Raw genomic sequence first — 11,204 nt, 5'->3', positions numbered from 1 at the left:
TTTGAGTGTTCATTTATTGAAAGCTTCAAAGGTGGTAGAGAATTTTTTTTATATATAAATTAATTTTATTACTTTTAAAGAAACTGAATTGTAATAATTTTTATTTTGTTATGAATAATCAAAACAAGTGTTGACAGTATTCCACAAATACCTTTTTAGAATCGAAATGGCATTGTAAAAGGCAGTCTGTACAAACTCCCCCACCCCCTCCACCACCACCTAGCAGTGTGCAACCTCATCTACATCACCCTGGCAACCCTTCTGGTGAGGGTGAGTTTTTTTGTATATTTATGTCTTCTCCTGCTTGTTAACTCTGCCTGATACTATGTCTTCTGTTGTTCATAAACTCAGTGTATACACATCTGCAAGTGATATTTTGCTTAATTAATTGCACAAGTATTGATGTCTTCACAACTGGTCTGTCTAAGAATGCAACATCTCATTATTTGTTTCTATCATATTTCTGTAGCTTCATTATTTTTGTCATGTTTTCTGAGAAGTATTTTATTTCTGAATTTTTAAAACTTAGTTTATAAACTTTCTTTTAAAATTTTTTGTAGAATAGGTACATCCTTGGTTGTGTGTTTAAGAACATCACTTCACAACCGTGTAGTTTTGAGTTCATTCCCATATATGACACCTTGGGTTAAGTGTCTTTGGCTATGGTCCCAAACCAATCAATGCCTTGTGATTGAATTTAGTAAATGGAAACTGCACAGAAGCCCATCATATATGTATATACATATCTGTGTTTGTCTCTCGCTGCATAACCACCACTGTTGGTCTGCTTACACAACCCATAACTAAGCAGTTTGGCAAAAAGAGAAAGTACTGAGGTAGATTTGATCAACTAAATTCTTCAAGGCAGTACTGAAGCCAGTAAAAGAGAATAAGGCTACTGTTAAGAGTTTTTACAGGTTTTTGTATAACTATTTATATTTTGATGTTGTTCTTATTTAAATAGCATATGTAAAATATTTTCTTTGTAAACTTTTTATTGTCTTATTTTTGTTCAATAAAGTATTGGAGAAGTTTTTGATATTGTATTTCTCTGTTCTTGTGAATGTGTGATTATGAGCTGTTCTGTTTGCTTCTTCAATGGCGATTAATAGCAAATTTACTCTCTTCTTTGGCATATATATATATATGTGTGTGTGTGTGCTTCCTTATTTCATTCTTCTTGCATGTTAAATACACATTTTTAAGTATAAGTTTCTTTTGTTTTGTTATAGCTGTGCCAATGCAGCCATTATTGCACCAAATTTTAGTTCTATTGTACTTCATTATAGATATTGTGAATCTTTTTTTTCACCCCTATGTATGATACTCTTTCAAAATTTTCTAACATAAAATTGTAATTATGCACTAACTAAATTAGTTTCGAAAATTAGGTTTGTTTTTGATAATGAATTACTCTGAAATCTTTTAGTTGAGATAAAAACTCAAAAGCATGGCACTCAGATGACTGAAAATATATTTCATTCCTTTTGCCCATATTTTAAAAAGTTTCTCAGCATATCAAAAATGAATTGCATTCTTCATACATCAAAAGAACTATATATGTGCAGTGGTTTCTTCAATTAAATATAATCAAAACAGAAATGCATCTGATGAGTCTAAAAAATAAGTTAAATTTAACTCAAAGAAACTTGGAAAGTAAAACATGAACTGAAATGGTATAGATTTGATTAGAAGGGAGTTATGCAAAGTGAACAAAAGTTTATTTGTAAGTACTAGAGTACAAATAGAAAACCTTAATTTAATGAGGAATATCTTCAGATCTGTCTATATTTTAATACTCACTTGTATCACCTACTAGCTATCATTCTCTCCCTTCCATGTTGTTTACATCTCCCACTGTTTCCATCTCTGTTGCTGTTTATCACTCACTCATTCTCTCTTAATATGACACATCTTTATCACTGTCCCATCGAGTTGCTCATGCTGTTTTTCTATCCAACTTCCTTCCATATCAAACTGCCCCACCACCATCATATTTATATTTGATACTGTCTTCTGTCACTTTTGGTCACATTTGCCTTGAGAAGAACATTGCATAGAGAGGACTTTTTAGTCTCACAAAGAACATGGCAACCTCTCGTGTTGCTACTACATTAAAATGTACCCAGTACACTCGATAAAGTGGCTGGCATTTGAGTGAAGACAATGTAGTTGGTACCCAATGCACTTTGTAAAACAACTGGTGTTAAGAAATCCCCATATAGGAACCATGCCAAAAACAGAAGCTATATGCAAGTTGTCTTCCAACCAGTCTGGGAGGACAGTAACTCCAAAAATAGGCCCTGGCTTGATCTGTGATAGCTCATCTGACATGGGAAATAGGTATAAATGTTGATGACTGATGAACACTTACACCTTGATGGCATTCAGTGAGAATTCATTGCCTGTCTTAACACATATTCATTTCATTTCATTTCATTACATGATGCGTTATTGTCATTTTTTCCTGCAATGTATGCATCTTTTTTCTTTTTTTTTTTTCAATGAAGGTTTTATAAATTTTTTCTTGTACACTTATGAGAAAGGCTGTAGAATATAACAGTTGCCTTGAAAAATTTGTTTTTAATATGTCAGATATCTCAAATAGGTAACTTATATTTATTATATGATAGTAGTTGTTAGCATTATTGAACACGAAATAATCTTGTTTGTTTAGATGAAGGCCAATATTTTATGCACAACATAAATCAGAAGAACTGAAATACATTTAAATATTACAAGGCCTCACTGAGAGTGAAATAATAATGAAAATATATTCTTTCTATGCTATTGATGTGTGGAATAAAGAAGAGTCTCTTGACAAACTGTTTTATAATGTTGGCCACTCTTAGAGAAAATCAGTAGAATCCCTCTTGCTTTTTTCCATACACCAGTATCAAAAAGAAGGCATTTACATTTTTATTTTGTCCACAGCATGGCTTGTAATAAAGGTGAAATAAAATGAAATGTATACAGTAAAATTATGCTTACTTGCAAGTATCTTCTTACCTATTTCAACTAAAATTAAAGATGCAATAGATTCCAAGAAACATTAGCCTATTTCTTCTGCCTTATCTTCCCTTATTCTAATAGTTTTGTATCTCTTTTGGACTGAAATTTTTTTTCCACTCATTACCAAACCTCTAGCTGTCAGTGTGACATTACAAGTCTCCAAAATGTTGCTAAATTTGTTATTCTTGATGTTAACTATTTCTATAATCTACAATACAGAGGCTTTCCTCAAATCAGAAGAACTGAAATACAGTTACATGCCAAATATATAGATGTATTTACATTGGGGATCTTTATAAGATTACATAGGTGTAAGGCATACATCGCACACTTTCTAAGCATGCCCTGGACATTTTGCTTTATTAAACAAGCCATTTATTTAAAGCATGAATATTTGGTAACAACTCTTGTGGTATGAAATCTGAACATTGAGAATATTCTTTCTTTTTTTTTTTTTTTTTTTTTTTTTTTTTTCTATGGTCTTCTCAACCAAACTTATATTTTGTAAAAGCTTGTCTTGCTGTTAAAAGTATTTGTTTTAATTTTGAAGTTTGTTTTTATTCACTTTGTCAACTGTTTGCTTTCTTTTAATATCAAATGTTTAACAGCATTTTTAATAGATTTTTTGAATGTTTTATTTTCAATATTTCTTTATCAGTTTTGAGCAGTGAGTTGAGAAAGTCAGTGAAGCATTTCACTAATTTTTCTTGGATTTCAGTATTCTGTTTCATCTGTGTATATTTTCAGTTGATATCCCACTGTTATGAACTTTGGGGCAATATATATAAACAAACAGGTAAAAATACTGAGACAACAGGGTCATTTGTATGCATTCAAGAAATCAATATTTCCTTACCACAAAAACTAGAGATTAAAAAAAAACTAATATAAATTTTGATTGCTTGAGTTAAAGATTTTTCTCTAAAAATTTCTTTCTTCTTTTCAGTTATTTCTCTGACTGAAAATTTGTTTATTGCAGTGTATTTGTATGAAACCTACCAAAAATAATTTAGTAATTAATAATTTTTAATTTCCATTTTAGAATTGCTGGCAGAACCATTGCCTGTTGCTCCAAGTCATTCTGTACTAACACAGTACCCTCCCTTACAAAATCAACTGCAAGGGTCTATGCTCTCGGGTAGACCTCCTTTACCACCACCACCACCACCACCTCATCAATCTCGACTGCTGATACCAAATCAAAGTACTCCACTCCCACCACCTCCCCCACCACCATCTACTGTTGCTGTTTCTGAAAGTCCAGTAATACCTTCTTTGATGTCTATTCAGACATATCACCAGCGATTTCAAGCTCCAGCTGGTCAACCTGGACCACCACCACCACTGCCAACTCAGAATCAGCTCCCACCTCCTCCTCCACAACAGGTCCCTCCACCTGGACCAGTGGTCTCAGCAGCCCCACCACCTCCCCCTCCTATGCCCCTCATAACATCACCTCGTCCTCCATGTGTAGTTGGCCCTCCTCCACCTCCTCCAAATGTGCAGGCAGGTCCTCAACAGCCACCACCTCCACAACAGCAGCCTCAGCAGCAACCTCCTCCACCATTACCCCAGATATCACAACATCACACACATTATGCCTATCAAGGTAAGTTGCTATTTGTAGTCACTTAATACTTTTTAAGGTAGATAATTATATTTTCAAACTGAAATTACAAATAAAAAGTAAAAATTTCGTGAAACATATTAATAAAAAAAAAGCAAAGGGAAATGTCAAATGGGTTTTTTAAATATTATATGTTATAAATATTATATATCCAGAGTAGCTCACAAACAAATTTGGAGGGTGAAGAAACAGCACAGAAAGAAGAGAAATTAATATTTTGGACTGTTGCCCAATGTCAAGATAGAAGAGAGGCAAAATATATTTTGTTGCTGAAATAAAAGTAAAGTCATGTTATTAAAAATGAAAAAAATATATTAGTTGTTGGTAAATTAAATTATATTGAACTTTCAAAATTCAGTTGTAAGGAATTGATGTCATTACTTTTACCAAGCCAAAATTTTTGTGATATATGTGTTTATACCTGTAATTAATTGATTAGTGTGTAAACATCTGTAGAAACTTATTTAATTTGAACCTTTTAAGTTCTTTCCATGTGCACTATTAATTTTAATACTGCATTTTCCTTTTATTTTTTGTATTTTATTTACATAACTTCCTTTTTACATAGCATTTCTTTTTTTAAAACTCAGTTTAATATCAGGTTAAAAGACATTTGACTTAAAAGTATCATTTTCAGATTTTGTCTCTGTTTTCTAAGAAAAAAATGCTATTTGAGATCCTTTAACCTTCACAATACATTTATGCTAATGTGCAGAACTTTGATCCCAAAAATTAGGCCCTGTTTCTGAGCTCTTTATAAATTTTGCCAGAAATTCTTTTATGATTGAAGATTGAGGTGATCAAATTGCTATTAACAGCCTTTTGTAGATAGTATCAAATCATTTCTCAGATGAAACTAGTTTTTTTCCTTTCATGCAAAGAAATTCCCTCATACTAATGGCCATTTCTATGAGGAATCACTGAACCAAGGATAGTTTGGTCAATCATGTATAAAATATCAATACTTCTACCTCTTAAAGTTAATATTTGAGCATAAGTAAATTTTTTTTTTTTTATTAAAATAATCTCTTTTCCCTCCCTCATTCTCTTTCTCTTATTCTCTCCCTCTCATTCTCTAATATTTTTTTAAACTGACTGTTATTTTTCTTTCATTGTAGGTGTTGTATCTAGTGCATCTCACCTCCAATCATCAACTCAGACCACTCAGTTTAGCCATCCAGCTCCAGTTCCAGCGGTGTCCAGTCAACCTCCACAGTATCCACCTGGACCTCCTCCGCCAGTATCTCAAGCAACAGCAAATTATGGACCGCCGCCACCTCAATTGCCAGGACCAGCACTTCAGCAGTCACAGTTTACACATCCTCCTCCACCCCCTCCTCCTCCAAACACCGGACAAATTCCTTGTCAAGGACAATCGCTTGTACTTCAGAATCAGAGCACTGCAAACTTTCAGATGCCTCCACCTCCACCCCCTCCACCACATGGAACAACATATGTACGGCAACCTCCTCCACCTCCTCAAGCAATTTTACCTCCACCTCCAAATGGAGGTAGCTATCCACCTCCACCACAACATGTGGCACCTCCCTATGTACCCCCTCCTGCTCCAACTGGAAACCCTTCTAATCATCCACCTCCCCAGCCTTTCACTACAACACAAACCCAACAACCTCTTCCACCACCACCACCACCACCTCCTCCACAGCAACAGCAACAACAACAACAACCTTACACCATTAATCAAACACAATTATCATCATCTACACCCAAAACTTACTTCCCTCGGTCCAAATACAACCAATCCCAGAACTACTAAGATTTTGTTATTCACTCGCTATACATAGTTCAGCTGACAAATCAGTCAGTCATCTTAGATAAGAAATCGGTGGAAATGTACATAAATCCTCACATTTGGCTTGTATATATGCTGTCATCTGATCATTCATTATTTGTAAGTTGTAAATTTGCCTGAAGTTTTCATCTCTCATTTTCTCTGGGCAGCCATAAATCTGTTGCTGGAAGCAGTATATATAAAAAATAATAAAAAGAAAGAAATGTAAAAGAACAAAAACAAACCACCATTCACCCACATAAGTCATTAAGTTTAAAAAAAAAAAATGAAGGTAGTAGAAAATTTAGCGTGAACACAAATCGCGGTGAAATTTTATTTTCCTATTGGATGTGTACAGTCCATTTTGTGCAGTATCGTGTTCATAAAAGCTGCATTGTCTCAGTATTTGAGGCACATGCTAGGTTGACTACATTGTTAATAATCGCCATGTTTGTAATGCCTTGGTGTAGATCTGAAATCTGTCTTAATACTGTCTAGAGGCCATATCCTTCCCAGCATCATATATATGACCAGCCCTTGTATAAAGTTGCCTGCATGTTTAACCCTGCATACATGTGTAAAATAAACATGTCAGTTTTCCTTTTTACTTTGACTATATGTTGTTATCTTTTATTTTACTGGTTGATTGTATTAAAATTTGTATATAAATGACTGATACTACACTACTGGAAAGGGTGTAACACTTCTGTATCCACAGGTATGTTAAATGTGTCGTATTAATGGTATCCACTCATAGTCAGACTGGAGAACATATAGTAATTCTACAGCAGTGGTTGACAATAGTTTTTGAAAGTTGCAACTCTTATATCTTTGAACTGTTTTATATGTCTTTTCAAACAAAAATTTGAAGCTTAATATATGAAACCTTCATTAAAATTGATTTACATTTGTGTTGATAATAATGATAAAACTGAAAGGCGTGCCAAAAATAAAGAAGTGTTATTTCATGTTCATAAGCAACAACTTATGACACTTATCACTTGTTTAGATCATGTTGAGGCTTAGGCAAGCAGGAATTAAAATAGCAGTTCCATAAAGTCAGAGAAAACTACAGAAAATACATGATTAACATAGTAGAATGAAATATAATAGGTGGAAGGAAATTGCATTTTCAAGCTATGTTAAATGCTAGATGAAGGCATCTTTGATAGGAAGAATACTATTTTTGACATCAAAAAAAAAAGAGAAGCAAAAATTGTTTCATATTGCAAAATAATGTTTCAGGATGAATCATGTTATTGTAGAGAAATGCATGATTGTTCAGTAATGTTAAAAAATGAAATTTCAATTGACATTTTACATCATGAAACTGTCATATTCTGAAGTAGTAGGAAATTTGTAATGTACCAAAAATTTCCAAATGTTATATTTTGGTGTTCAGCTCCAATAAGTACTTGGCAAATAGCAAACCACACTCATGTATTGTAGTGACTCATAAATGATTTAGCCTCGCTTCAGCCTGGAACCTGCAGTTTATGATCATATCGGTTACAGTTATGACCATCCATCATTTTCTTTTCTTTTCTTTTTTTTTTTTTTTTTAGATGTAATGAACTAAATTTTTTCTTTCCTTTACCCCTGTAAAATTTAGGGTGATTTGAGGTTGCTGCAGTTGAAGCAACCATATAACAGCTCTTTCATTGGCTGGTAGTAATTAGTTGTATCAATGAGTTGGCATACTTAGATGTAAGCCATGTATCTCCTCTTTAGCAAGACATCTGTTCCTGTCCCTTTATCATACTTTGATCTTCTTCAATCCACTCAGTTGAGGGGGTTTATCTTGCAAGTACTTGGTGACCTCACTAGTGCTTGTGCCATGAAAAAAGCATCCTGTACACTCTGTTAAATGGTTAGCAAAAAAAAAAGGGGCATCTAATTGTAGAAACCCTGTTAAAGCAGACATTGGAGCTTGGTGCAGTCTTCTGGCTCTTCAGTTCCTGTCAAATCATCCAACCCATGCCAGCTTGGAGAAAAGGACGTTAAATGATGATGATTTATATATGTGTGTGTATATATATATATATATATAGAGAGAGAGAGAGAGAGAGAGAGAGAGAGAGAGAGACAAAGAGTAATTGTGAGTAGACACAATATGGCTAAATAGTTAAGAAATTTCCAATGGAATCACAAAACCCTTTTGTTTCAACCCACTGTGTGGTGTCTTGAACATGTCATTTTCTACTGCTTAATGACTGAAAATCAATAGAGAGGAATTATATAGAAGCCTATAGAATAGATTGTATATAATTCAAAGGTCCAACTTTTTGTCACACTGATGATTTCTCCTTGTGAATTGACTTGATATGTTCCAAAATCATGGTCCGGAATTCTAACTGAGATCCATTTTATGTATGTATGTGTGTGTGTGTGTATTATGTTTGTATGGAAACTGAACATATCAACTTACATTTATTTACTCTGATATAACATTTCTGTTGGTAGATAAAGCACCTATTTCAAAAGTTTATTTTTAGAATGAATTATTGTAAACTTGTGGCAGACATCACACAGTAGCAGTTTTTTTTTTTTTTATAAAAAAATATAACCAAATACATAATATATTAAAATTAGTTTACTATAAATCCAAAGGTCAAACCTACTACTACTAAAATTGCATTATACTCTTGAAAATATCTTATATTTTGTGGTTGTAAGGTTGACATTAAGAAATAGCATCCATACACCAGTTGCTGATATATCTAATTGATTTTCATGAATCATTAAAAAAATGAACTGTTTATTGTATAGCAAAGTGGCTATAAAACAAAATAATGAAGAACATTATATATTTATAGTTTTTTTGTTTTGTTTTTTATCACATGAGTCAGTATTCCTAAGTTCATTTGAAAATTTTCCAAAATCTTTTGACATCCATTTTTTTTAAATACAAATATATAGGACGATGGCATTGCTTGTGGAAACTTGGGCGTTGGCTTACTGTTGGAATTAATATCCTTGCTTCTGGATGATTTTCCTGCCACTAAGCACTTCTGCTCTGAATTGGGAATAATTGCCAGCATCAAAATTTTCTTGTAAATCAACTCCACATTATGGTTATAGTAAGATTTGAACTCCTGAACATCATAACTTCACTGCTACTGTGCTTCATATTTATATTGTTATAGGTGCAGGCAGGAATACGATTGTCAAGTTTGCTTCACAACCATATGGTTTAGGATTCCATCTCACAAACTGACACCCTGGGCTTATGACTTTTCAATAAAATTTGGTAGACAGAAACTAGCTACCAAATTTTACCAAACTGTACTGTATAAAAGCCCATCCTATTTGTGTATTTCTACATGTTTTCACATTTACACTATTTGGTTGACTGCATTTGTTTACATCTTGCTCAGCAGTTCTGCGCGAAAACCAGTTAAATAAAAATACCTTACCTGAAAAACATATTAGGGTTGTACAAGCTCTTTGGCTAGAAGAGCATCCAGTCATAGGATACTTCTTGAATAAGTTACCTTATGCTAAACCTAATATAAAAATACATTTAAACTGGCTGTATCTTGCCTCATATTTTCTACATGTTCTATATTCAAATCAGCCTGATTTGGCTTTTAATACCCACACTACAATGCCATTCTAAAAATTTTAGAATTGACAGTGTAGTTCCCAGTGTACCAAAAGACATGATGGTTGTGATTGGAAAGCCTTAGATTAGTGGTTCCCAACCTTTTCAATGGTTCCCAACTCTTTTATTTAAATGAGTTTTCCCACAGACCCCTTTAAATATGCCTATCCTTATGTATATTTATATATGAAATTTTGAATTTAGTTCATGGACCCCAGGCTGAGAACCACTGCCTTAAATCATTATATTTTCCTGATTAGAGCTACACAAATCAATTATGTTTTTAATTTATGCACAAGACCAGCCATTCTAAGAAGAAGCTCCTTGACCTGAGCAGGAATTAAACTCACTAGACAAAATGCTTGAAAGAAATGCTGCAAAGCATGTTTTTTTCCAGACGCAATTAGCAGTTAATAATGATTTGTTTTGACTAGATGTGCATGTGGAAATTCCAAAGTTATTTAAAAAACTATAAGGATATTGGAAGTTTATAGAGAACCATGAAATATTGATAATTTCTCTTGAAGTTGTGTTTATTTTGTTCTGAAACTTTTGCTTCTTGAGATTGTATAAAGTCCACATTAGTGCAATTGAAGTGCACTCTTTGAAAATTATCTTTAAAAAACTGTATTTTTTCTTATATACTTATCACCTCTTCTACCTTGAGAAATTTTATTTCTTCATCAAGAACTAAACCATCATAACTATAGAACAAAATCAAAGCCTTTATAATTATCTTGCTGTAGTATGTTAATGTTTTAGCAAATTATAAAATGCTCTACAATGTTCTTGGTTTCACATCAGAGAAAGATACAGGTGGCTGAACTTGAACCCCATAGTTCCAGTGAACAAAATACAATAGCAACCCTACTGAGCTGTGAATTCTGAAAATATCAGTTTAAAGCATCAGTTCGTTGTCTTATGAATAATATAAACATTGTGTGTATAATAGATTATATCTTCAATTCCATTCTATTGTTAAACCCTTACATACGTAGACTGTAACAGAATTTTATAGATTACATGCAAGACCAGTTTTTGTAGGCAATTAAACTCCCTCCTGCGGAATCTGAAATCAGAACAGTTAGGTATCAAGCCCGTAAATTGAACAAAGCAGTCACGCAAACTAACTTGGCTGCAAGCCAGTGGGGTGGAGAGGCTGTCTGTGG

At 33.4% G+C, this 11,204-nt stretch overlaps 1 protein-coding gene across 4 annotated transcripts in view; it reads left to right on the top strand.

Moving 5' to 3' along the window:
- The window catches only part of LOC106873279 (nascent polypeptide-associated complex subunit alpha, muscle-specific form), a 75,394-nt gene extending 68,350 nt beyond the window's left edge, over positions 1–7,044 (top strand). For 2 of the 4 annotated variants that reach the window (XM_014920575.2, XM_014920572.2), the window contains 3 exons: positions 160–270; positions 4,055–4,621; positions 5,758–7,044. In XM_014920575.2, the coding sequence (XP_014776061.1) occupies positions 160–270; positions 4,055–4,621; positions 5,758–6,416 (1,337 nt within the window). In that variant the 3' untranslated portion in view covers positions 6,417–7,044. The remainder of the gene's footprint in view (positions 1–159; positions 271–4,054; positions 4,622–5,757) is intronic. The other 2 variants (XM_014920573.2, XM_014920576.2) reach the window with 2 other exon arrangements.
- The last annotated feature ends 4,160 nt before the right edge of the window (positions 7,045–11,204 follow it).

The sequence above is a fragment of the Octopus bimaculoides genome, chromosome 1 (genome assembly GCF_001194135.2).
Source record: "Octopus bimaculoides isolate UCB-OBI-ISO-001 chromosome 1, ASM119413v2, whole genome shotgun sequence".
Lineage (NCBI taxonomy): Eukaryota > Metazoa > Mollusca > Cephalopoda > Octopoda > Octopodidae > Octopus > Octopus bimaculoides.
The sequence above is the reverse complement of the archived record's forward strand: the minus strand, read 5'-3'. Positions and strand labels throughout refer to the sequence as shown.